The sequence below is a fragment of the Pseudoliparis swirei genome, chromosome 13, assembly GCF_029220125.1.
Source record: "Pseudoliparis swirei isolate HS2019 ecotype Mariana Trench chromosome 13, NWPU_hadal_v1, whole genome shotgun sequence".
NCBI classification, from domain to species: domain Eukaryota; kingdom Metazoa; phylum Chordata; class Actinopteri; order Perciformes; family Liparidae; genus Pseudoliparis; species Pseudoliparis swirei.
Window position 1 is genome coordinate 19,145,159 of NC_079400.1, and position 27,431 is coordinate 19,172,589.

Below are 27,431 nucleotides of genomic sequence, written 5' to 3' on the forward strand. Positions count from 1 at the left end.
TGGGTTTCACCGAAATATAGGAACCCTTATTTACGAGAGGCCATTACTGGCTCCTCACCCAGGGAGGCGAGTGTGTGTGTGTGTGTGTGTGTGTGTGTGTGTGTGTGTGTGTTTCGTCCAGATACTAAATTATTGTTTGTTGGTGGATCATCAATATTCAGGTCAGACTCAGTTTAACGGCTTTTGTTTTTGTGGGAAAACGAGGGTTTGAGTTCACGGCCTAAAGGAACTCGACGAGAAGCAGGAGAACAACTCAGGAAAGTGAATTTTCCTTTTTAATGGTAGAGAAATGTCTTTTTATTTGAAGATGCAACGCACTGAAGTGTTTTGCAGTTGGTTTTAGTCTTCTTCTTCTTCTGTGTCAACAAAAATCCTCCTCTGGATTTCCTATGAAGGAGGAAAAAAATCACACTATTACCTTGGTTTAAAATAATACATTTGTAAAATGCGTTTATTATTTTGTCATTTTTTGTGTGGCTCTACTAACTTAAAAATAAATCTTAAGCATTAATGTTGAAGCATTCTAATAATTAAACATTTTAGGCGGGTACGCAACACAGCGGTAAACAAATCAAACGCTATTCTTCTATAAGTAAGTGTTCAGTATAATAAATGTTATATAATGCTGGTGGTTTAAACAGGACGCGTGTCGTCACTTCTAGCTCTCTGCTGCCACCTGCTGGCTGGGAGATGAACTGGTGCTAACAGGCGGTGGTTTATTTGACAGCAGCAGTTTAAATGAAAGTATTGATCTGAATTGTTCCGTGCTATAAGTTAAAAAAAAATATATAACTATAATTTAGAAAATGTACACACAGGTAAACACCTGGTTTGAAATGGTGCCTTAAAGAACCATGTTTTAAAGGTTCTTTGAGACACCTTTATAGGTTCTTTGAAGAACTATTTAAGGAAATGGTTCTTTAAATAACCCTGGAAAGATTAAGGTGCCACCTGGAACCAACAATGGTTCTTCAGATTGATGCCATTGAAGAACAAAGAACCTTTCAAACCAGGGTTCTTTAAGGCACCATTTCCTTAAAGAGTTCTTCAAAGAAAGAACCTATAAAGGTCTCTCAAAGAACCTTTAAAACATGGTTCTTTAAGGCACCATTTATGGTTCAACAAACCTTTCAAACCAGGGTTCTTTAAAGAACTATTTCCTTAACTAGTTCTTCAACTAACCCATAAAGATGTCTCAAAGAACCTTAAAAAATGGTTCTTCAGTAGGTGATGGTTCTTCGTAGAACCACAAAGCCTTTTAAAGAACCATTTAAGAACCATTAATTTTCTGAGTGTAGATCTCACAAAAAACACCAACTTCACCGCCTAATTATCCAGCTACTCACATTTATTTTACGGCGTCGCCTCCATGAATCCATCCACGTTCAGCCGCCGCTCGCCGCTCGCCGCTCTCCCGCCGCATCGCCGTGTCTTCGGCCTGGAGAACGGGAACAGAACCAAACCTCGCGGTCGGTTAGGAGCTCAAAGACAAAGCAAAGGGAGTCACGTCCAACATGTCGCCGCTGACCTTTCAGCAGAGCCGGAGGCCATCGACGGGATCGGGGGTTTCCGATGCACCCGATGCAAAACGCACCCGGAGGTCAGTCCTTCCTCCGTCTCCATCGCCACTTCCTGAGCGAACAGGAAGCGCAGTGTTGCTTCTGAGCATCGCCGTGATGCCGGTGCCGTACGACACGCCGTGACGTCGCTCAGGTGCCAGTGAACTGGTCGATGGGCGGAAGGATCCCTACGGGGACGGACACACGAGGAGACGATGTGGCCGTTAGCCGGGAGTTCAATTACTGCACAGGTAGAGTAAAGTGTGAGGGGGGCCGTGCCCTTCCTCACAGAGGAACAACAAACAACCACAAGGAGACACAAAGAGACTAAAAAGAGACACAAAGAGACTAAAAAGAGACACAAATAGACACAAAGAGACTAAAAAGAGACACAAATAGACACAAAGAGACTAAAAAGAGACACAAAGAGACTAAAAAGAGACACAAATAGACACAGAGACACAAAGAGACTAAAAAGAGACATAAAGAGACTAAAAAGAGACACAAATAGACACAAAGAGACTAAAAAGAGACACAAAGAGACTAAAAAGAGACACAAATAGACACAAAGAGACTAAAAAGAGACAAAGAGACACAAAGAGACAAAAAAGAGACACAAAGAGACTAAAAAGAGACACAAAATTTGCACAAAGAGACCAAACAATAAAAAATGACGAAAAAGCGGCACAAAGCAACTACAAAGAGACACAAAGAGACCAAACAATAAGAGCAAAGCCACCACATGACTCAGAGACACACAACACTACACACAAGCACAATAACCACAAAGAGACACAAAATGACTCAAATGAGACATAAAAACCACAACAAAAGAGACTACAACTAAGAACAACTAAGAGGTCTTATGTAGGACATGTGGTGGGGCTGTGTGTGTGTGTGTGTGTGTGTGTGTGTGTGTGTGTACCTGGAGCAGGGCGACTGAGAGTCAGTCGGACCTCGAGCGTTGACGTCTTGAACAGCTTCAGCACCCTCTGCAGAGCGGAGAGACGTTAATACCTCCAACGCTCCAGAGGTAAAACCTTTGTTACATACGAGTGTCGAGTTATCAGGACAACGCAATCTAAATGATTACAAGTAAAGAAGGAATTGTGCAGTTCAATGTCATATAATGAATGAATAAATACTCATTATGCATTAAAAGTTATATTTTATTGTTGTAGATGTTTACGGTTGTGTTAATATTCATTAATTTATATACTGTTGGGTAGTTTAAGCTGCAGCAATGCACCATGGTCTATAAAATAATCCTAACATGGCTCTACACACATCTCTAAAAGGGTATTTTTTTTAATTAATGTTTTACTTGTTATGGCCTCAGAAAACAAAACCCCCGTTTTCAGCTTTGTGACAACTGATCCAAAAGGGTTTTTAAATAGTTTGTATGGCTTAAGAAGATGAGAATGTTCTTCCGCACATAAAGGAAACCTTCCTCCTTCAGTTTATCAGGAGAAATTAATAATTCAAAATCCCCCCCAAAATCTGGAGAAACATGCTTTTCACTGGAAAAGATGAATCAGAAAATAATCTGAAAATAAACTGAAATGTGTCCAACATGAAATAAAGAAAAACTCAATTTTCCTTTGAGAAGTTTACAGTTGATTAAAATGGAAATACTCAATGTGTCAAACTGGTCAATAACACCCAGTAAATGGAAGCATAATGAATAAAGACATATGAGAGAATTAAAAGCTGCACAGACGGAGTAGGGCAGCTCCTTGAGCGACTGGCCGTCGATGGCCAGCAGGACATCGCCCTCCTGGATGCGGCCGCTCCGCTGGGCCGGCTGGCCCGGGTACAGCTGCTTGACCCGGACCAGGCTGCTGAAGTCCGGGGTGGGCGGGTCCAGCTCACACATGAGGAAGCTGAAGCCCAAGCCGTTGGCGCTCTTAGTCAGCGTCACTTCCTGGGTGTTGTCTAGGAGAACAAGGAGGGGATGGGAAAAGAGGGATGGAGGCCGATCAATTCACTGCGATTTAAACTTTAATTCAAAACTGCAATATCGGCAAAATGGATAATAAAGGAAATATATATATATACATATAAAATAAATGAAATAAATAAATGAAATAAAATAAAAACACATTTGAGATAAATAAATCATTTCTTGCACGTCCTCTTTATCCCTCTTTTAGCGTCGGAAATACACAAGGTCAAAAGGGCAAAACTGCCGCTAAGAAATATAATGTTGCCCCTGATGTCACTAGAAGGGGCAACAAATGCCCTCATGATTTAATAGCGTTTTTAATTTTTAATTTGTTGTGTGTGTCCTGTCTGTACTGCCTGTACTAGTTATAGGTACACAAAAAATAATCAATAAATATAATTTTAAATTATAAAAACACAAAGAAAAATAAGTTATTATTGTTAATAGTTGTTTAAAATATTTAATAACAATAAATAACCACAAAGAAATAAGAATAAATTGGAATATGATTGTTTATGTTTTTCGAAGAAAACATAAACAAACAATTGCTCATATTCTGTAAGCCTAAATAAGTATATTTATTATTTAAAACATTTTTTTAATGTTATTTTACAAGTTTCAAAAAGTGCCCCAATTTCTTTTTAAATGCCCCTGGATGAAGTCAGTGGGCGGAAAAACTGCCCCCGAAAAAATATGTAAATGTCCTCCCCTGCTCTCCGTAGGCACGACGAAAGGCAACAGCACATTCAATTGTACCATCGTTTACAATAAATAAAACGTTTGAAATCGCGATATATCTTTCAGTTATAGAAACGTAAAAGAGCGACAGCATAGCAACCGACATGAGCGGGATTAACGTTGCGTTAAAATAACCGTGCGAGCTGCCCGCCCGTGTGAGAGGAGGCATGTGGAACGACAGATATAAGAGGACAGGCCGAACGGATCAAGCGAGGCCGGGGGGGATAAGGAGGGGAAGGTCAAAGTCAGTAAGGAAGATCAGGATGAAGAGAAGGAAGTGTGTGAAGGTTTAAATAACTTGTTGTGACTCATCCAGCTGTGCTTTTTAAAATAATAGAATAAAGAAAATTGCAATCACGTAAACCAAATGTGCAAATCACTTTTGAAAAATGAAAATAATGTTCTATGTGCAAACAAAAACCCGGTACAGGCATTTCAACATGTATTTATTAATGATTTAGTTTTAGGGCTGTGTACTTTGAACTTGTATGTGAAGTTCTCAATAAAAGATCTGTAGTAACACTGCGCCCCACTAGAGGGGCGCGCCCCACAGTTTGAGAACCACTGTCATAATGGGAAGTTGGAAGAGCCCAAAATGCTCTCAGCTAATATGTCTGAGCACCAGAAAAGAGACCCTGGGTTCTGTTAGGCTCCAGGTCCATTGGGTTTAGACCGAGTCCCCTTACCGTCGGTGACGAAGCTGTAGTCCCGAGGTCGGTCAGAGGTCACGCTTGACGCGGTGCTGACCGGCGAGCAGCTGTTGAACCTCAGCAGGCTGGCGGCCGGGCTGGCGGCCGGGCTGATGCTCTGATTGGATACGCTGCTGAGGGTTTCTGAACCCCTGGGCAGGTTTACCAACACCCTCTCCACGACCAAGGTGACCCGCTAGAGGAGAGGAGTAGACGTGAGACTCCCTGGCGACGGCTTTGTCGTGTTCTGGCCGCGCCCCGTGAGGTGAGGCGGTTTGTATCCATGAGGCAGAACAAAATGGAGTCGATGCCAATGTGACGGTTGTGAGAGTCGCCTGAGCCAGAGGGTGAGGAGGGCTTTAAGCTCAGGCTCACAATTACAATGCTATCATTAGCAGGTGTGATTTAGTTAGCATCCAAACACTCGCTAATTAGCACAAAACGTACGGCTGAAAGCAAAGTTTTGGACGATTAAACATTTTTACGTGAATCCGCTTTGACCGACTTTTGTGGCAATGCATCCGGGAGCCGTTAAAAACCGTAAATATCGATCTTCCTGGTGACGCTGAAGTCAAGTCGTCATGAAAGTCATAAGCGTCCCGGAGCCGTAAAACGTAGCGTCTAAACTTTCGCGTGCCGATCCATCTCGTCGGTAACGATCACCGCCATCGGCGCATCGAGCTGACCGTGGGTCTCCGTTACCTCCCCGGTGTTTCTCAGGCGCTCCACGGCCTGCCGGTAGCTGAAGCTCTGGAAGCTGACCCCGTCCACCTCCAGCAGTCTGTCCCCTGAAGGTTTGAGACACACAAAGAAACAGATTCATAACGGTTGTCATAATGATTGACTCCATGTTCACGCCTTAATGAGTGATGAGTTTCCGTGACACGGTGTTGTGTGCGCTCTGGAAGCTGTTATGGCTCCGGGGAAGATGCCTAATAATAAATGTCATGTGTTACATTTAATTATTTACTGTATGTAAAAAACTAATTTAAATATCATTACATAATGTGTACCCTACCTTGTGTTTCTCCCTCTTCTCCCTATTTATCTGAGTGTGTCGTAGGCCACTCATTATTGTCGGCCTGTAAGTTGAACATGTTTTCTATGCGTCAACCGGAAGAATGACGGATAGCTTTATCTAACATGCTCCAATAACTTCCAATAACTCCCAATAACTCAAAGGGATCAATAGGTGGCCTCGCTGGGTGAGCTCCACGTGACTGTAATCATATAATAAAGCACTTTGGGTAATATTGCTCTCCATCATGTTCGTGTGTCGCTGCCGTACCTGAACGCATCCGCCCGTCTCTCTCCGCGGCGCCTCCCGGAACGAGGCTCCTTATGTAGATCCCTCCATTGGGAAGGATTGTGTCCACGCCACCCTGAAGGATCCACGACGACACTTTGACTCAGAACACATCTGGGCTCTACTGATGTGCCCCCCCCCCCCACTATTCTACATGTTGTCCATGTCAGTGACATCACACGTCGGAGATGTTTCGTGAACTTACGGAGAAGCTGATGCCCAGACTTCCCGATGTCTTTCGGAGCTCCACGGTGATCTCCTCCGGCCTCGTGCAGTTCAGAGGGACGGACAGAGAGTCCTGAAAACAACACGGGTCGAAGAAGACGCTCAACTTCAGGCCCTGTGTTTCTGTATGCGACCGTATATAGATTATATACGCTATCGTTCAAAAGTTCGTGGTCACTTAGAAATGTCCTTATTTTTCAAAGCACTGTTTTTTTCAATGAAGATAACATTAAATGAATCATAAATCCTCTCTCTACATAGTTAATGTGGTAAATGACTATTCTCTGGTGTGTAATGAAGTCTCTACATACACTACCATTCAAAAGTTTGGGGTCATCCAGACAATTTTGTGTCTTCCATGAGAACTCACTTTTATTTATCAAATGAATTGAAAATTGAATAGAAAATATAGTCAAGACATTGACAAGGTTAGAAATAATGATTAATATTTGAAGTATTCATTTTGTTCTTCAAACTTCAAGCTCAAAGGAAGGCCAGTTGTATAGCTTATATCACCAGCATAACTGTTTTCAGCTGTGCTAACATAATTGCACAAGGGTTTTCTAATCAGATATTAGTCTTCTAAGGCGATTAGCAAACACAATGTACCATTAGAACACTGGAGTGATAGATGATGGAAATGGGCCTCCATACACCGATGGAGATATTTCATTAGAAACCAGACATTTCCACCTAGAATAGTCATTTACCACATTAACAATGTATAGTATGTATTTTTGATTAATGTTATCTTTATTGAAAAAACAGTGCTTTTCTTTGAAAAATAACGACATTTCTAAGTGACCCCAAACTTTTGAACGGTAGTGTAGGTGTATAGAGGCCCATCTCCAGTGTTCTAGTGGTACATTGTGTTATCGCCTTAGAAGACTAGCGGAGGGGTAGAAAACACTTGAAACCCCTTTTTACGTGAGCGCAGCTGAAAACAGTTATGCTGCTGAGAGAAGCTATAAAACTGGCCTTCCTTTGAGCCACAAGAAGAACAACATTAATATTGAATATTTCGATATTTTCTATTCCTTTTGCAATTCATTTGATAAATAAAAGTGAGTTTTCATGGAAAACACAAAATTTTCTGGGTGAACCCAAACTTTTGAACGGTAGTGTAGATTAATGGCAGATATTAAGCCACAAGTACAAAAATTAACCAGTACTAAATAAAGAAAAAGTCTCATGTCGGAAGTAGAGTAAGTTAAATTGTAGACATTAATTCTGCATATATGGGGTCGAATTGAGATTTCTCAATTACCCTTTTCTGGATAAATACTGATACTTATATGAATAAAGACAAAAGCACCTGTCTTCATAACTCTACCTGTGCACCGAGGAAACAGGCTTCTCGGGGGACGTGGAGCCTGTTGCCGGTCTTCGGCGTCATCGCGACCGAAACAATCTCCTCTAAGCTGTCGTCCGGCGATCGGATGTCCGCCATCGTGGTCTCAGTGGTCTGAGACTCGTAATGGCGTTGCACGGGAGAGCGCACGTTGCTGGGGCCGAGGGCCACTGTGGAGCGAGTCGGTTAATGTTACACCTCAAGATATGGTAAGAGATGCTGACTAGTCTCTTTTTCTTTTCCTCTGAAGTTGTGAGTATGCTTATTCACTCTCATATTGATGATCCAACAAGCACCTCTGAAGGAGTACACTGTCCCTTTAACCCTCCTGTTGCCTTCGGGTCAATTTGACCCGATTCAATGTTTAACCCTCCTGTTACCTTTATATTTACTGACATATTTTACCCTTGGTGTCAATATGACCCCAGCTATTAAAATCTCCAGAAAATTATTAGAATTAATATTGTTTTCCAAGTTTAAGTGTGAGGTACTTTATGTTTGTTTGTTGACGACCGAAAGAACACCGACATTAAATATTGAATCGGGTCAGTAGTCAGTAAGCATAGCTTAGCAGCAAGACTAAAGAGGAGGAGGGGGGGGGGGTTACACCTAGTTTTTGTGCAGCTTTAATATATTAATAGAATATGTTTAACATATTTAAAATACAGATTGTGTGATTTCTCTCATCTAACGCTCGGCAAGGGTGTCAATAAGCATATTTTACATTCATTTTAACGACTATATTGATGGTGATTTCAGTGAAAACATTGTGATATATGCTGTTTGAGCATTTTAAATGCAATAATGGGATGGAGAGAACACTTTCCTAACACTTGGAACAAGATGTATTGAACAACAGATGGCTCTGAAGTTCTGAAGCAATTTTTGCAAAAGACAAACGAGTCTTAAAACACTCAAATGTTCTCCATATTATTTCATATAAGAATAGAGGGCAACACAATACACCCAGGGAGGCTTAAAAACAACAACAAAATGCCACCATGCTGCACATGTAATTCAGAACAGGTGCATCAGTAGAATAGGATAATCACTGGAGGTAACACACACACACACACACACACAGTAACCACACACAGCACCTTTTGGCTGTGAGACGATGAGCTGCACCTCCTCGGGGCTGCTCTGCATGACCTCTGCTGCCTTGCTGAAGGTGACGCCCTCCAGGCTGATGTGGTTCAGAGAGATCAGACGACCACCTGCAGGCAGAAGGTCACCGTGAAACGGTGCCGGGTGTCCAGTATCAGTGGAGTCCGAAAGACCTGCACCACCACCTCTGAACCCACGTGTGACCCCCCCTCAAAGGCCCTGTGACCTTATCAAACAGACCCCTCCCATTCCCTCCCTGTCCTCCTTTGCACATTTCTCTGCATCCATTTCCTTAGAAAACACGACGTTGGATGAATTCAAAAGAAGATAAAACTAATGATTGAACACACGCGTGAGGGGCGCCGCACCAAAATGAAGCAGCCACCCATTGAATTAGAGACGATACGTTTGATTTCTAAATTGGAAAAGCAGTAAGACATCGAAGGTAGAGACGTCTACCTGTTTGGATGCGTCCGTCCTTGTCAGCGGGTCCATCGGGCACAATGGACTCAACGAAGATGCCCAAGTCATAGTCGCCCACGGTGTCCTCTCCCACTATCACGACGCCTGTGAGAGCACGAACCCCACGGGTGTGTTGAGAGAAGACCAAAATGCATGAGGAGAGAGAGAGTGCGCAGGGCCAGAGGCTTTGTCTAGTCCAGCCTGACTCCTTGATCCTTTATCTGACTGGTTTGGGGTCATATCGATCGTCTCTGTCGTGTGCGACCAGCTCACCCAGGCCGAGCTTCGGGTCTTTCTTCAGGTTAACACACAGGACTTCTCTCTCTGGCGATGACTCCAGTTTTGTCGAGCTTCCTGTAAGACACAAAAAGCAGAACGGCAGGTAAAAAGAAGACGTCGTCGATCGCGCGACTCGTTCGTGGGCAACCTGGGAAGCCCGATCGACCCGCGTACCTTTGGCCGCCGAGGAGCCGGAAGGGGCTTCGGATCCGCTCCTCAGAGAACAGGCCGGGGAGCGTATACCGGTGCTGCTGCGCTGACTGCTGGAGCCGAAGACAGAAGTGTGGGGGGGATGATAAAGGATGGAGAGTCATTTACGCAATTCTGTCTTCTGAGAACAGGAAGTGCTTATTCTTTTTTGTTCCGACCTGGGCTCGGTGAGGAGCTGCTGTTTGATGCGCGCCTCGATCCGGGCGGTGACGTCGTCGCACAGCTTGTTCAGGGACCCGTCCTGAGGCGTGGTCAGGCCGCTGCTGTCCTGCGGCGTCTCGGAACAGGAGAAGGACTTGAGCCGGCCGCCCCGGGCGCGGCACGCCGTGGCGTACCGCGCGACGTTCTCCTCTGGAGGTCACGGAAAAAAGAGACAGGGAGGAGTTTAGAGGACTGCCTTCCAATGATGTCTTCTGGGGGCCACAGAAAGGAAATGGCGACGGCACTCGGTCTACGACTCAAGAAGCCGGCTTTGGCAATGGTCCCGGTGCAGCAACTGACCTGAGACCAGGTTGTGGCCGAGCTGCCGGGAGCTCATCTCGTTGTTGAACTTGTGTTGGGCGGAGCAGAGGTTACACAGATATTTGGCTATCTTCGATCTCTCGGCGATAAAGATGTGCTTCTTTTTGCTGACGCGGCTCTCCACCACAAATTTCCGCCTCTGCAGGAAACCAGGGAAGGAAAGTTTGACCACGCAGAGCAAAAAATGACGAATGTCACCAAATTGAATCTCCGTCGCTCACATTAGAGGAGATGGTTGCTGCCTCCCTCCAGTAGAACGTCTGGCTGGTGGATCGGCAGCCATCTTTAACCTCGAAGACGATGACTCCTTTGGCGCAAACCCCCAGCGTCACCTCTCCTTCCAAAGGCTTTTTCTCACGTATCGCGCGGTGGAACATAACGCCGTATTCGGGCAACTGTTGACACGCCTTAAAAATAAAAGGGGGGACAAACATGGCCGTCATGGTCACCATTACCACCGTATGTTCATTTTCTCATCATCAAATTGGACGATTTTGCCACCTTGAGGAACTCGAGCTCCGATTCGTCAGCGAGCATCTGAGCGTTGTTGGCGTGAAGTCGCAGCAGCTCCCCCTGGATGTGAGGCAAGGCGCGGCGCTCCATCACGCTCTTGGAGACGTACTGGTCAGGGCGGTAGTAGTTTCTACCGTACAGCTAAAACACAACGGATCACAACCTTTCATGTGGAGACACTCGATCGGTCGCCTTCCACAGTTATTACGCCGTGTCATTATACATCAATGTTTAATTTGACATGTTCTGCATTGTCGGAGGAACAATCCTAACCATTGTCCTCTTATGTCATGATAGCTTGTGCAACTCTTCTGATATACCGTGTGTGTGTGTCTGAAGAACTAGGACAGGTTCAAAGGTGACGAGACACCACGATGACCGACATGTCCTGGGTTCATCTTCATGGACTTAAGACACCTTGTCCTATCATTGAGCTCCGTTTAAGTCGATGAAAGACAGATATTATTCTACTGGGCTTCTGAGAACGTTTAAAGGACGGAAGACTTCTTGCTTGATGGCTCAGAGACTCCGCCTCCATCCATGAATGTTTCATGACTTGTTTCTACTTTAGCTAACGGTTGATTCCTGGTAAACTTGTCCCTGAAATAAAGTGTTAAAAGACAACCGTGCTTGAACTACTCTTGATTTCTCTCAAGCTAACGGAACATTCATTTCCACCACAGGCATCAGGTTTGTTGGTGGCACAAACCTCCGGCATGCATTCACCGCACTCCGTCTGCAGGGCCAGGGCTCCGAGGTGCAGAGCCGTCTCCTCGTGGCAGGACAGCCGGTCCTCCAGGAGGTCCCTCCGGAGCTGGAGGTAATGCTGGTGGCGGGTCTGCCGTTGCCTAACGAGAGAGGAGGGATTTCGACTTTGTCGCTTTTTTTCTTTGTAGTAATGCAAGAGAGAGAGAGAGAGAGAGAGCAATACTCACAAAAGAGAAATGTCATTGACAAATAATTTCACCCGAAAAAATAGGACAAAGGGGTTTGTAGGCACTTTCTTCCAGCTATCCGGGGCAACTTTGGAAATCTTGGTGTCATTGTCCACGAAGAAAAACTCATTATCTAAAAAGAGCCCAGTAGGAAAAAAACATGAGTCAACAGAAATAATGTATGAAACCACAGACAAATGGTCTTTTTGGTTTGTGCATGTCTTCCGTATGACCACAAAATGCTCAGTGTGTTCACATAATTTGCTATTAAAAATGCAATAATCCCTCCAGAAAGACTCTCTCCTCTTTTACCGTCAATAAAAGCAAGGCCAAAGTAGAAATGCTCCACCAGGTTGAAGTGAGCCACAATCATGTCGAAGACGTCCCCTCCTCTGGTCTTCACCTCACACTTCACCAGGATGCTCTGGCCGTTGGGCATCGACACACTCAGCTCTCTCTGAGTGGTAGGAGATTTCCCTTTCTTTGACTACGAAAGGGAAGAAAATGATGTCGTTATCCCCGCAGCTGCCTCTTCAAACCACTCACGGCCGAGTCCATCGACATTTCTATTTTCCATAACTCACCACGATGGATGCGGGCAGCTCCAAGACGACCAGAGGCTCATCTAAAATTCGAATAAACTCCGGACCCGCGTCCTGCAATAAGAGGAGGAACCACAAGAGACACGTGATGAGCTACATATGTTATTATTACGATGTGACGTGACACAATGACCCCGACTCACCTTGGCCTTCCGGTCACTGAGGTTCATCGTGGATCTGGAGACGGTCTTGCGGCTGCCCCCCGTGTACGGGCTGCAGGGGTGCAGCTGCTGCCAGCTGCCGTATTTCTCCCTGTGGTGACATCCCGAGGGAATCCTGGGAAAAAAATAAGAGTTTTCCATCTTCAGTCTCATGGGAGCCGAGAGCTATCACTCAAACATCGCACATTTCTTTTTATGGCTGTTTATCTTTTTTAGCAACATGTCAAACTCAACTTGAATTTGGTTGGTTTTGAGGTCATTTTATTTTTACTGTGTCTTCTCATGGTGCCTTAAAACCTGTAAATGGGTGAATGACAAGGTCCTGTGTGCTAAAAGAATGTATTGTATGTATAATAACGTTAATGCTTCATACGCGGACGGCTCCGGATAAGATGCTCCCGAGAATTTTCTAGGAATCTTCTTGTTCTGCGCCCATGAAGAGTTATTGAAAGAGCCCCCTGAAAAACAAAATTGGTATGCAGCACTTATGGATGGAAAATGTCTAAAAACTTAAGGTTTTTAGAGTGAGATGAGAAGATTGTTACAACCTCTTCTCATCTTACTCTGCGATAAAATGCTGAACTATTGCTTTAAATTGCAAAAGTGCAAGACAAAAGGCGCGTGTTCATGTTTTCTGAGTTATATAAGAAGCACAATGGTGTTTTTTCCAGACCAGCTTTATGGATGCTGCAGCACACAGAAAGAAATGAGATGGACTTTAAATCTGACGGATTTACAGTTTTCTTACTGTGTAATCTGTCCCGGATCATTTGACTGCGGTCCGTCAGCCGGGATCCGTTTTCAGCCATGGACACATGATCGACCTGCAGAGACACCACAGTCCGGGTCAAGGAAACAATCAAAAACATCTCAAAACCCAAACATGGCCTCCTCACCCAGCCACTGACCCACCCACTCACCCACCCACTGACCCACCCACTCACCCACCCACTCACCCACCCACTCACCCACCCACTCACCGAGTTCCTGTACACGTCCTCCACCAGCTGCCTGACGAGCCGATCGGCCGGCGGCAGCATCAGGGCCTTGTGGTGGAGCTCGCAGGTCTCCTGCACCGTCAGCAGGTCGGTCCTCCGGATCACCATGTCCTCGCACATGCTCAGCAGCAAACCCTCCAGCTGCGCACTCAGCTGCACCGGCTTGGGGGGGGGGGGGGGGAAACATGGCCGATGATGCAAAAAGGTACTGAGAATGTGCGAAGAGTTATAGCTGGAGAGAGGTTTTATGCAAGTACCTGGTTTTGAGGGAGATGATAATCGACACACCAATAAAGAGTCATCCCCAGCGAGTACACAACCATCTGAGGAGAGCCGGAACAAGGAAGTGATTCAGATGTTAATACCTTGGACTATAAGGATGCTCCTTTACATTTCATACAGTCTTTTGGGACAGTTAAAAATCCTCAAACATGGGATATTACTCGTCTCATGCAAGGATACTGCGGACTCCTTAAAAATATCAAGTTACATGGACCTGACTTCTTATTACCTTCGCATTGAAAATGCGGAAGGTAATGTTTTGATCGCCGTGTATTTATTTATTTGTATGCGTGTTACTCGCATAACACAAAAAGTATTAAACCGAATCGCATAAAATTTGGTGGGATGATTGGTTATTATCCGGGGACCATTTGATTAGATTTTGGGATCGATCGGGTCAAAGGTCAAGGTCAAGGTCATGAAAAGGTCAACATCTTTCATTTCACTGCACACCCTGTGTGTGTATGTGACAAATAAAACATCTTGAATCTTGAATCTTGAATCTTGAATCTTCTTGAATCGCATGAAATTTGGTGGGATGATTGGTTATTATCCGGGGACCATTTGATTATATTTTGGGATCAATCAGGTCAAAGGTCAAGGTCATGAAAAGGTCAAAATCTTCTTTTTACCATAGCACGGTCAATTTTGCGAATGTATGCGCTCTACCGAGTGCCCATTCTAGTTTCATGATGTTCTGGTGCTCAAACCTCCTGAAACAACGCATCTTCTATCCCACTAATCATCTCATGACCCTCAGGGTGATCTCGCTTTTCTTGAACCTTTTCGGCTGCAGTCCTGGAGGAGGCCGCCTGGCCCTGCTGGATCTCGGGAGCCGTGAAGGAGGCCACGTCTTCGTACCGGGCGCAGCTCTTGAAGGCCAGGCTCCCGTTGGCCGACAGCAGCACCGAGCCGGGGCTCAGCACGCTGCACATGTTGCCCGAACCTGAACGGGGGAGGGGCGACACAAGGTGGTTCACTAACTCATCATGAGCCATGTGCACCTGAGCGTTCAGGAGGAAATGGGAGCTGGTGAGCGGTTACCTTTCTTGGAGATGGCCAGTAAGGCGTCGGTGGTGGCGAGCAGCAGACACCAGACCTCGTCCTCATCCAGCTTCGAACCCCGGCCCTCCAACACTTCCGCCAGGGTCACAAATGTACCCATCCTGCTGGGACACACACACACACAAAGAGGCTGAGTGTCCTCACAGGCTGGAATCCCACTGTACTTCTGGCGCAATTAACGTTCAGAGGTCAGAGGTCGGCGTTTGAGATAGACGAGCTTAAAGGTTGAGTGGATTTAGATTTGTAAAAATCTGACAGTTTTTTGGGGTTTTGCTTTCACGTTCAGAACACCAACTTCTCTATCAGACCACGTTGTGATTCATTCCACAAAGCAACGGCTCCCTTTTTCTGTTCGACCAGATTAACGACGACAGGATCACAGAAAACTGATTATATTTGTGCTTTTTTTTGTTTGTTAATTTGTATTTGCATCCGTTCCATCTGTTCCCGCCGAGCACAGAAACAACAAGAAGAAGGACGAACAGATTAACAAATCCCTCCGAAGCATTAGCATGGTTCTCGGTAACCACGGCGACCCTGGTGGAGTTTTTCATTCATTATTTCACGATCAGATTAACATCCATCTCATTCCTTCTCATATTAGAGGAACAACCAGACAACGGAAGGATCTTTATTCTTGTTCCATTTATTTACTGCTTTAATTCATTTTAAATTTATCACAACTTAATTTAACGCCGCTCCGATAATGAAGCGCGCTTTCCATTCACCCAATCACTAAAGGCCTTTTCCACAGCAGACATTTTGCACTCGTCACCGCTGGTAAAAAGCACACGTGTGTGACGGCGTGACGGTGAGCCTGAAACGCGAAGCAGCTAAATGTAAATTCAGCCGTTCATTTTGGGATATTACCCCCTCGAGCTTTTTGCTCCTGTGACACGTCAAAGTCACCACAATTTGAATGTAATCACACAAAATCAAATTAGGGATTATGCCACTCGTGTGTGTGTGTGTGTGTGTGTGTTATTAACCATGTTTCAGTGCGGCTTTGTGCCGTTTGTTTCCTTCATTTAATCCTCTCCCTCGGTTTGAGTAAAAGCGATTCGTTACAGTCTCCTTCGGTTGCGTACTGCTCGTCCACATTACAGGAAAGTGTGTCGGGATCCGTAAGGAACGCTGGGTCTGCAATCACATATTCTCTGGCCCACAGGTGGTGGGCCAGAGAAACTACAAACCTAAACTACAAACCATTACAACTTGACACGTTAACGCAGGGTACCTTATTTCATCCGGTATCCGGGAAGAATCGCCTTGAAATTCCTTCAGACGTCTGCCACTCTGGACCTAATCCTTCTTCCTCTCATTGCAACCGCCGCTCCCTCGTCCCGGTGCTTTACTGTCTGTCATGGCAGCTTGTCACACACACACACACACACACACGGTCATTTCGTCATGGACGGATCAATCGTCTCAACGCAAAAAAAGGACCACGCATCAGCTCCGTCACATAAACTGCTCACAACTAATGACGCATTGTTTCTGCTTTTTTTTGTGGTGCTGTTGCTTAATTTGAACTATTTTTAGGCCGGGGGAGGGCGTAAGAACATAATTGGATTTGCAGGGCGTTGGGAACGGCAGATGGGGCAGCAACGGGCCGATCCATTGAGCTAATCTGATGTTTCACCCACAAGTGACACGATAGTTGTCCAACTTTCCATCAGCACCGTACATAGATTAAGTTCACAGATTGTATAGCTTTTATGTAACCTTTCCAATAAGCTGAAACATTTGAAATGTTACTTAACAGAATGTTAATGCTAATGTAGAAATAATATATGCAATATTAGAAAAGTAACGTATTGAATGTCAAATGTCATAAAGTATCAATGATAAAAGTACTTCTATGAAGGATATATCTGGATTTGCTGTAACAGGTGACATATTTGTATTAATATTCTATATACATATATATATATAATTTGTATTCATATTATATACTTATATATAAAATATATTATTTGGATTAATATTATATATATTACATGTATATAATATGAATACAAATTATACATATTATATATATAATATGTATATATATATATATATACATATTATATTAATACAAATATGTCACCTGTTACATCAAACCTAGTTAAACTCCATCCAAGAACGAAAGTCGGAGGTTCGAAGACGATCAGATACCGTCGTAGTTCCGACCATAAACGATGCCAACTAGCGATCCGGTGGCGTTATTCCCATGACCCGCCAGGCAGCGTCCGGGAAACCAAAGTCTTTGGTTGCAAAGCTGAAACTTAAAGGAATTGACTCTCGACGGAGGCGGTCGCACTTTTCTCCCCCTCTCCTCCCCATGACCTTCCCCTCGCTGCTTGGCTCTCTCGTCATGTCTTGTCTGTCTCTATACTTGTGAGACTCTCTCCGCATCGCTCTTCGAACTAAAAACCATGGACGTAATCAACTGGTCCTTAAACGCAATTGACACCATCTTCTCGACGAGAAGCCCGGGTTCGGGGGAACCTGCCTGTCCTGCTGGGACGAATGTTGCTGGATACACGATGGACGCACGATGGGCGAAGTGGCGGGTCTTGTGCCTAGCACCACTCTCCGTGGAGGACGTAGAAGACATCTACATATTCGGAACTTTGATTACAGGATTTCTGCTGTTTGGATTTGGCGCTGCCCTGGCTTATCGGAAAATTAAGGAAACGGTGACAGCCGTTAAAAGCCCCCTAAGGCTGCCCGACATGCGATTTGAAATCCTATTGGCAAACGGGAGGAAATTGGAGGAATAGTGGGTGCGAAAAACTGAATTGCAGCTACTGGAAGACCAAACAATCCCAATCTTATCTGCTTTCGGCTCCCTCTACCAGGACGGGCCCAAGGCCGTGACTGGAATAACAACTCCCCCGAAGATCACTGAAGCGAGACTCTCTCATTCCCATTCCCTTCCCCCTATCCACAGACACCTGTGGTTGTTTTCTCCCCAGGCCCCTTCAAGGCCATCTCCATGGCAACGACCATCTTGTGGACTGAGAACTTTGTCTGTTGTGGACTGGGGGAGGACGATACACCGGGCCATTCACACACGAACTTAACAAACTGAAATGCACTCACTAACCCCCATCCCACGCCTCCGCCTGCTTTGCCCCCCCAGGGTGACAGGACGGGGTCTGCGTCCGGCGCCGTGACGGCGATGGACCGGGCTGGCTGCTTGTCGGTGCTGGTTACCTTCTGCCCCCAATGACGGGGCTATCGCCCAGTCTTTGGATTACCTCCCCTCCCCCCCTTCCTACTCGTTGCAAGTCATGTCTAAGATGTATGTGCTTATGTGCAATGGTGTTTTTTGTTTCTCCTGCTCCCACACTGTACCCCTCTAGGGGCATAGTCGGGGGGTGGCTTTTTCTTTTTCTCGCCTCTCTTCCCTCATGTTATGCTGTCATCCTTCATCCACCCTTTCCTAGATGGCGCCGCGGACGGCGCCTCGGTGTATTGGTGCGCGATTCTTGCACCTTCCGCCAAAAAAAGTTCCTCGTTTGTTTGTGTTTTTAATATGAACATTCTTTGGCAATAAACATGTTTCTGATTCTGATTCTGATTCTGAGGAGTGGAGCCTGCGGCTTCATTTGACTCAACACGGGAAACCTCACCCGGCCCGGACACGGACAGGATTGACAAGGGGGGGGGGGTGCAAGTGACTTTTTTTCATCCCGATGTGCGCGCACACGCCGGCATCGGAGCTCTGCGGCGCGCGAGACGGAGAGCCGAGTTCTATGAATGCGACACGTAGAGACAGAAATGACATGCTGCTGGTTAGAGACGACCAACAACAGACGTATTGGAAGCTTCTTTCTTCTTCTTTCTTCTTTCTTCTTTTTTTAACGGCGGTTGGCATCCATATAATTGGTGCATTACCGCCACCCTCTGGAGTACTATTCCGTCAGTTGACGCCTTACCCCCAAAACCAACAAACTCCCCCCCCCCCCCAAATAAATCAAATTATATATATATATATATAAATAAATAAATAAAAATAAAATATATAACAAACCAAAATGTAACCCTCATCCCTATATTTCAACTATACCCTATAATAAACCCCTGTGTCCTTTAAGAACGTGAACAGTACTCTAATCTGTGCTCCCCCCATGCTCAGTATTCCCTTCAGTGGACACTCACGCACCCCCAATTCCCCCAGTTTCTTCCTCATCACCTCTCTATGAGTCTCATGCGCCTTACAATTAACCACCACATGCTCCACTGACTCCTCTTCTCCACATCCTTCACACAGCCCTGTCTGCTGTTTCCCGATCATTTTCAGTGTCATGTTGAGTGCAGTGTGGCCCAACCGTAGCCTTGTCAGCACCGTTTCCTCTCTCCTGTTCCAACTTCCCACCCTGGTTGCCGTAACACTCCTTTGAATAAGATACAAATGTCTCCCTTTCTTCTCTCTGTCCCACCTATTTTGCCACATTTGGTTGACGTTTTCCCAGTTAATACTCTTGGCCTCCGCCTTACTGATGCTAATTCTCATTTCTATGTCTCCTTTCTTTAAAGCCCTCTTTGCCAACTTGTCTGCCCTCTCATTCCCACTCAGCCCTATATGTGCTGGAACCCACATGAATGTCACCTGACCTCCCTGGTTGGTTACGCGTGAGGCCGACTGAAGGACCTCATAGAGTATCTCTTGCCGGCTGCTTGAATGAAAAGATCTGAGGCTTGCTAGGACTGAAGCTGCATCGGAGTATATTATTACCTTGTCCTGTTTTGCCGTTTCCACCCATCGTAACGCCACCAGCACTGCCACCATCTCCACTGTGTCGACCCCTAGCCTATCAGATGTTCTCCAGTTGATCCCTACTCCTTTATCTGGTATTGCCACCCCAAACCCTGTCACTCCTGTCTCAGGTTTCTTAGCACCGTCCGTATAAATCATAGTATATTCACTGTATAGTTTCATTTCTCGATATTCAAATGCACTTAACAAACCCCCTTTTCCTTTCTCTTCTCTTTTTAAATCTAACAGATACCAGTCTACTTCAGGCCACACCAGTGTCCATGGAGCCACCACCGGGTAAACCACAGAGGGGCTTATTCTTATATCTAACACCTTAAACTCCTTTGCAATGTCATTGCCTATCCGACCAAAGTTATTTTTCTGGCTCCTCCCATTCTCCCAGACCGCCTGCAACACTCCTTTTGCAGGGTGAGCATTATTGTGTCCCTGCAAATTAGCCCAGTAGTTTGCCATTAGTTGCTTCCTTCTTAAATCCAGCGGCATTTCTCCCATTTCCACCTGCAGGGCAGGGATTGGCAATGTTTTAAAAGCTCCACTACAAACTCGTAATGCCTGCGCCTGAACCACATCTAATCTACCAATGAAAGATTTAGCTGCTGATCCATATGCTATGCTTCCATAATCCAACACCGATCTTATCAAGGCCACATAAATAGTTTTTAAAGCTGAACAGCTGGCTCCCCACTCCCTACCACTCACACATCTCATCACATTTATTACTTTTTTGCATTTTTCCTCTACTCTCCTGACGTGATCTGCCCATGTTAACCGTGAATCAAAAAGGACCCCCAGAAATTTAAATGTGCCCACCCTTTATAATTCTTTCCCATACATCGTAAACTTCATCCCATCCTTAATTATTTTCCTGGTGAAAAAAACCGTTTGTGTTTTTTCCACTGAGAACCTGAACCCCCAATCATATCCCCACTCCAAGTTTCAAGTTTCAAGTTTCAAGTTTTTATTGTCACATCCCCTTTTATACAAGTATAATCGGTTCGTGAAATTCTTATGTGCAAAACACCCGACAGCAGTAGCAGACTAAAAAAAGAATAAGAATGAGAATAAACTATACAATATCCACACAAAAAAAAGAAGAAAGTATTAACAATATATATATAAAACAATGTAATAGAATATACATCATGGCAATATATATATATAAAACAATGTAATAAAATATACACTTTTTGAGACTATATATATATATATGTATATACATACAATATATATATACAATATATATATATATAAACAATGTAATAAAATATACACCATGGCCATAGATATTCACAGAATATGTTCTGGTGTGTAGTGTTAATGAGGGTCTCAGTCCTTGTTCAGCAGCCTGATGGCCTGACTGAAGAAGCTGTCCCTCAGTCTGTTTGTGCCGCACTTGATACTGCGGTATCGCCTGCCTGACGGTAGAAGGGTGAACAGTTTGTGGCCGGGGTGGTTATTGTCTTTCATCATCCGTTTGGCCCTGGCCACGCACCGCTTGGTGTATATGTCCAGGATGGAGGGAAGCTCACCTCCAACGATGTACTGTGCCGACCGCACCACCCTCTGTAGTGCCCTACGCTCCAGGGCGGTGCAGTTCCCGTACCAGACGGTGATGCAACCTGTCAGAACACTCTCGATGGTACTGGTGTAGAATGTTCTGAGGATGCGGGGCCATGTTGAATTTCCTCAGTCGCCTAAGGAAATACAGGCGTTGTTGGGCCCTTTTCACCACGTGAGTGGTGTGCGTGGTCCATGTGAGGTCCTCGGAGATGTGCACGCCGAGGAACTTGAAGCTGCTGACCCTCTCTACTGCAACTCCGTCTATGGAGATGGGGGTGTGCTCTCCTCTCCGCTTCCTGTAGTCCACGATCAGCTCCTTGGTCTTCTTGACGTTGAGGACGAGGCTGTTCTCCTGGCACCACTGTACCAGTGATCCAACCTCCTCCCTGTAGGCTGTCTCGTCGTCATCGGTGATCAGCCCCAACACTGTTGTGTCGTCAGCAAACTTGATGATGACGTTGGAGCTGTGCATGGCCGTGCAGTCGTGGGTGTACAGGGAGTAGAGGAGGGCTCAACACGCATCCCTGAGGGGCTCCGTGTTGAGGGTCAGCGGCTCTGAGGTGGTACCGCCATCCTCACCACCTGGCGGCGGCCCGACAGGAAGTCCAGTATCCAGCTGCACATGGTAGAGTGCAGGCCTAGACCTCTGAGCTTGGTGTCGAGCTTGGCGGGAACAATAGTGTTGAACGCTGAGCTGTAGTCCACAACCAGCATTCGCACACAACAGTTCCTCCTCCAGGTGGGAAAGGGCGGTGTGAAGTGCCATGGCAATTGCGTCGTCGGTGGATCTGTTTTGACGATATGCAAATTGCCATGGGTCCAGCGTGGCAGGCAACATGGAACAAATGAAGTCCTTGACCAACCTCTCAAGCATTTACTGACAATCGAGGTGAGGGCTACGGGTCTCCAGTCATTCAGGCAGGTTACCTTGGGGTGTTTGGGGACAGGCACAATGGTGGACATCTTGAAGCTCTCAGGAACAACAGCCTGGGACAGGAGAGGTTGAAGATGTCTGCGAAGACTCCTGCCAACTGGTCTGCACATGCTCTGAGGGCGCGCCCGGGATGTGGTCGGGACCTGCCGCCTTCCGGATGTCCACCCGCTTGAAGGCTCTGCGCACGTCAGCCTCTGAGATGATCAGCAGGCTGGTCTCCTCGGCGGCGCTGCCTTGGCGGGCTGCCGCTCACGCCGAACCGAGCAAAGAATGTATTTAGCTCGCCTGGGAGGGAGGTAGAGGAGTTCTCTTCACCGCTGGTTTTCCCTCTGAAGTCCGTGATTGTCTGTAGCACCTTCCACACACCTCTCACGTCATGGCTCTTGAGCTTTTCCTCCACCTTGTTCCTGAACTCCCGCTTGGCAGAGCCGATGGTCTTACGGTGGTCGTAGCGGGCTCTTTTGTATTCCGCCATATTCCCGAGTCAAAGGCGGTGTTACGCGTCGGAGTGCAGCGAACATCGCCATTTATCCACGGTTTCTGGTTGGGATAAATCCGAACCGACTTGGTAGGAACAACGTCATCTATGCATTTCTTGATGAACCCGGTGACTGAGGACGCGTACTCACTGACGTTGTTGTCCGACGCGACCCTGAACATATCCCAGTCAGCACGTTCAAAACAGTCCTGTAGCATAGACTCCGATTGGTCCGACCAGCGTTGCACTTCCTTCACAGCGATTGGTTGCTGCTTCAGCCTCTGCCTGTAGGCGGGGAGTAGTTGGATGGAGCGGTGGTCCGATGTCCACCACCTCATCGATTGCTTTTTGAACTTTTCTGACTGCATGTTCCATGTTCCTTCCTTTCTTCCATAATGCCCCATCATCAGCAAACAGAGACCTACCGATATCTATTGGTACCTTTGTGAATATGTCATTAATCATAATGATGAAGAGTAGCGGGCTAATCACACTGCCTTGAGGCGTGCCATTATCGACTAAGTACTGACTTGACACGTCTGACCCTATCCACTTGAATTTTCCTTCCAAACAGAAAATCCTTTACCCAGTTATAGACTCTCCCACCAATTCCCATGTTGTGCATCTTGATGAGCAAACCTTCCTTCCACATCATGTCATAGGCTTTTTCAATGTCAAAAAACACTGCAATGACTGCCTCTTTATTTGCCTGGGCCTTTCTAATGTCAGTCTCTAGCCTTATCACTGATGGTGTTTCTACCCTTCCTAAAGCCACTCTGAAAACTTGCCAGCATTCCTCTCTTCTCAAGTGTATATGAAAATCTTTCCGTTATCAACCTTTCCATTACCTTACACATATTAGATGTCAGTGATATTGGTCTGTAACTGGTGGGTTTAGATGGATCTTTGCCATGTTTTCTAATTGGGATCACTATTGCCTCCTTCCATACGCTCGGTAACTTTCCTTCCTCCCATACTCTGTTATAAAGGCACAGCAGCTTAAAAAGTGCTCCCTTTCCCAAATGCTTTAGCATGACGTAGCATACCTGATCGTCCCCTGGCGATGTTGGCTTTGATCCATTTATGGCTCTCACCATCTCTGCCAGAGTAAAGGTTCATCAATGTTATCATGTGTTCTTTCCCTCCTATCGAGCACACCTGGATGCTGGTTAATTCTACTCTCCCTTCTCCTTCTTTCTTCTTCCGACAACTTATCTGAACCATGAATCTTCACAAATGCTTTTGCCATTATCTCTGCTTTTTCCCTATTGGAGACCGCCGTTTCCTTGCCAGAAGTCAAAACTGGGTATTCCCATTCCCTTCTATCTCCTCCCATCCTCTTTATCATTCCCCATACCTCTCCCACAGGAGTAGTTCTTCCTATTTTATTGCAAAAATGTCTCCAACTCTCTCTCTTAGCTTATCGTATTGTTCTTCTCACCACTGCTTGTGCTTTTTTGTATTGAATCAAATGCTGCATGTTGTGGGTTCTTCTGACGAGTCTAAATGCTTTGTTCCTGCTTTTAACTGCCTTGCCACAGTCCTCTGTCCACCAAGGAACAAGTGTCTTACTTATCCGATTCTTACTCCTGGGTATAGCTCCATTGGCTGCCATAATAATTGCTGAAGTTACCTGGTTGTTTATGTCGTCTATGTCTCCAGAAATGTCAATCTTTGTCATTGTTCCCTCACTTAATGTTTGAAACTCCTCCCATTTTGCCTTTTGAAAGATCCATCTTGGGATTCCACTTCCTGGTCTAACTTCCACTTTTTCTCCTATCAAACATGATACTGGATAATGATCACTGCCTACTGTTGTAGCTGTCAAAACTTCCCATTTACCTACTCCAGCCAATGTATTGGACACTAATGTGATATCTAATGCTGACTCTGCACCTGTTTTTATATTGATCCTTGTTCCTCTACCATCATTCATACAGATTAGACCCCTATCATCCATCAAATCTTCAATTACCCTTCCATTTGAATCTGTTTGCATACCCCCCCACATTGTACCGTGAGCATTGAAATCCGCACACCATACAATTCTATTTCCGTTTTGCCCTTGAATTTTTTGCAGGCTGTCCAAATCCAGCCGTCTGCATGGATTGTAATAATTAATTATAACCACCTGCTCCGCTTTTTCCCACACTTCCACCACTATATACTCTTGACTGTCTCCCTTTTCCAGTACCCTATATGGAATATTTTGTTTAATAAATGTAGCACACCCTCCCCCCACCCCAGGATCTCTGTCATTCCTAATTATTGAATATCCATGCATTACAAAGTCTAAAGTAGGTTTCAACCAAGTCTCCTGAACACACATTACATCTGGTTTTACACCCATTTCTTTAATGAAATGCTTGAATTCTTGGCCATTGGCCAGTAGACTTCTGGCGTTCCATTGTAGTAATATAACCATTACCAGTACTAACCAACCCATGGTGTTTCCTGGCTTGACTGATTCGTCAGGTTCTCCTCACCTCTTCCCATGTCAGTCCCACTAATCCCAAGTGGTTCACTGCTGCTTTGACAATCAGCTGGATTTTATCATTTTTGGATTTAACTTCTGCCGTGCTGTTAATCACTCCTGCAATGAAAGTTACGAAATTCTTCTTGTCCACATATATCCTGTCATTTACTTTCTGGAGCTCTTGATCCCCTTGTCTTGCTTGACTCCTGGTAACATTGTTCCTTACTTTTGTTTCTCTTTCCGCCTCTGCATAAGTGATCCTTCTTTCCACTCTTAATTTTTGGATTTCAGTCTCCCGTCTCATCACTTCACCCCCCCGTATGCCACACTATGGGCTCCTCCAGTTACAACATTGTGGCTGTGTCCCTGTTCCACACTTTCCATACTCATGGTCGCCACCACACCGCGCACATCTCCTCTTCTCTTTACAGTTGTTGGCTATATGCCCAAACCTCTGGCATTTAAAGCACCTCAGTGGCTTTGGCACATGCACTCTCACTGGGTAACTCAGATAACCCAGGAATACCTTGTTTGGCACATTCTTCTCTTCAAACTCTATCAGTACTGATTCACTGTCCATTTTCACTCCCTCTCTTGTCATTTTCATCCTTTGAGCATTCACAATGGCTCCTCCTTTGAGATTCCTCTTTAGTTCTTCCATATCAACACTCACTGGCACCCCTGTGATAACTCCTTTACCCCCACCATGTTGTGCTCCCACCCTCCCTGTGCTCAACACCTTCATTTTTACTATTTCTTTCAGACCGAGTGCTTTCTCAAGTTGTTCTTCATTTGCACACCTCACCAGTAAATTGCCATCACTTAGAACCTTTGCATACATAATCTCCCCTAATTTATTTGCCAGAGCTGTTGTTAGTACAAACGGACTGATTTTCTTCATGTTCTCTTGATCCTTCTCATGAAACCTTACTATGACAATACATGTATCTGTTTATACTCTCTGCCCTTGCTCATCTCCTTCTCTCTCACTTTCCGAATTATTATTGTCGGCTTTTGTTTGTTTATTAGTGTGTACATACTTGCCTCGACCATTACTTTTCAACCCCCCTAACTCCCCCTCTCTCTTCACTCCTATGACCACACTCCATGTCTGCCCAGCTGCCTATGCCTGATACCTTCACGGAGCACTCATGCCCAACTGCCTCCAAAGAATCTGTCTCCTCTTGATTCAAATGTCGCTCAACCTGCCGACTAGCTCTTCCTCGTGCATATCCTAGATGGCGTCGCCATCTCTTTCTCTCGATCACGGTTCCTACTTCGAGAGCGCTCTTTTCGGTAACTTTGCAGGTTTGTCGACACGTCACCAGGGCTCTCAAGTTTTGAAGACAGGCAAGAGTGACATTTCCATCAGCACCCCCCCCCCACCCACGCAGAACGAAATTTTCGGATATCAGTCAGTCGCGCGCAATTCCAGGAAGCTTTATTTTCATTGGTTGCTGGATTACATCTTACCCAAATACAACAGATACGGGTTTTTTTTCTGATTGGCTATTATGTAGCCCATTTCTTTTTTTTGATTGGCTGATAAGTGTCTCCTCACAGCAGAACTCCAGGGGAGCGCTTGATTCCTCCACGGTGAGGGCAGCGCGGCCAGCTCATGTTTGCGCGCTGCGGCACATTAAAACATTAAATAGCCGAGAGGTTTTTTCAGCGTGAGAAATACGATGTGTGGCGGGAGTGCGTGACTTAAGACCGAAATGCGTGAGTCTCACGCTCAATGCGTGACACTTGAGAGCCCTGCGTCACCCCTCCCTCCACCTCTATCTCGGGGACGCCCCGCCATGTTCTCCACCTCACGCACACTTCTTTTTTTTTCAACCGGGAAAAAACCTTGCGTCGTGGGTCGCGTTTGTCAAGCTGTACACCCACTCCCAACCTCTCCTTCTCCCCACAACACAAACGCCACTGCGGTGAGCAGACGCGAACCCTGATGACGTCAGATCTCCGAGCTCGTATTGGAAGCTCATTCTGCGCATGCGTTAAAAAAATTTAACTAATTAATCCTGTAATTTAATCATAACGCGTTATTTTTCACAACACTAATATAAATATATATGTGTTTTAAATCAGCAGCAAAAATCCTATCGCTGCGCGCGCCGTGTCATCCCAAAACGTTGCGAAATCGTCGCTTCCGGTTTCTCCAGCGGCGGCTGTCGGTAACGCGCAGGCGGTGTTGAACGCCCCTCCCCCTCCTCCTCCTCCTCCTCCTTCCCCTCCTCCCCTCCCCTCCCCACGGTCCTCG

General features: G+C 45.6%; 1 protein-coding gene across 4 annotated transcripts; it reads right to left on the reverse strand.

Annotated features, from left to right (window-relative positions):
- Positions 1-257: 257 nt before the first annotated feature.
- Positions 258-16,438, reverse strand: frmpd2 (FERM and PDZ domain containing 2). 4 transcript variants are annotated; one of them, XM_056429456.1, is made up of 30 exons: positions 16,187-16,437; positions 14,929-15,050; positions 14,667-14,830; positions 13,860-13,925; positions 13,585-13,764; positions 13,353-13,428; positions 12,978-13,062; positions 12,587-12,719; positions 12,426-12,497; positions 12,154-12,328; positions 11,842-11,974; positions 11,616-11,754; positions 10,895-11,047; positions 10,615-10,800; positions 10,373-10,532; positions 10,030-10,222; positions 9,836-9,924; positions 9,656-9,736; positions 9,380-9,487; positions 8,914-9,030; positions 7,796-7,983; positions 6,443-6,535; positions 6,220-6,313; positions 5,634-5,719; positions 4,929-5,127; positions 3,280-3,494; positions 2,485-2,551; positions 1,529-1,747; positions 1,347-1,438; positions 258-387 (listed from the first exon to the last, which is right to left on the reverse strand). In XM_056429456.1, the coding sequence occupies exons 2-28, from the start codon at positions 15,047-15,049 to the stop codon at positions 1,710-1,712; spliced, it is 3,411 nt and encodes a 1,136-aa protein (XP_056285431.1). In that variant the 5' UTR covers position 15,050; positions 16,187-16,437; the 3' UTR covers positions 258-387; positions 1,347-1,438; positions 1,529-1,709. The 4 variants fall into 4 exon arrangements, with proteins under 4 accessions (XP_056285431.1, XP_056285429.1, XP_056285430.1 ...); XM_056429454.1 differs by lacking the exons at positions 258-387; positions 1,347-1,438 and having other exon boundaries at positions 1,716-1,747; positions 2,485-3,494; positions 14,929-15,053; positions 16,187-16,438; XM_056429455.1 differs by lacking the exons at positions 258-387; positions 1,347-1,438 and having other exon boundaries at positions 1,716-1,747; positions 2,485-3,494; positions 9,836-9,921.
- Between the last annotated feature and the right edge of the window lie 10,993 nt (positions 16,439-27,431).

What these genes read in the sequence shown, in the direction of transcription:
- frmpd2 (XM_056429454.1), bottom strand. Translation starts at nt 15,049, where the DNA reads ATGGGTACATTTGTGACCCTGGCGGAAGTGTTGGAGGGCCGGGGTTCG. An exon ending in ATCATCTCCCTCAAAACCAG is followed by an intron (nt 13,765 to 13,859) that starts GTACTTGCATAA and finishes CCCCCCCCCAAG; the next exon opens with CCGGTGCAGCTGAGTGCGCA. An exon ending in GATCCGGGACAGATTACACA is followed by an intron (nt 13,063 to 13,352) that starts GTAAGAAAACTG and finishes TTTGTTTTTCAG; the next exon opens with GGGGCTCTTTCAATAACTCT.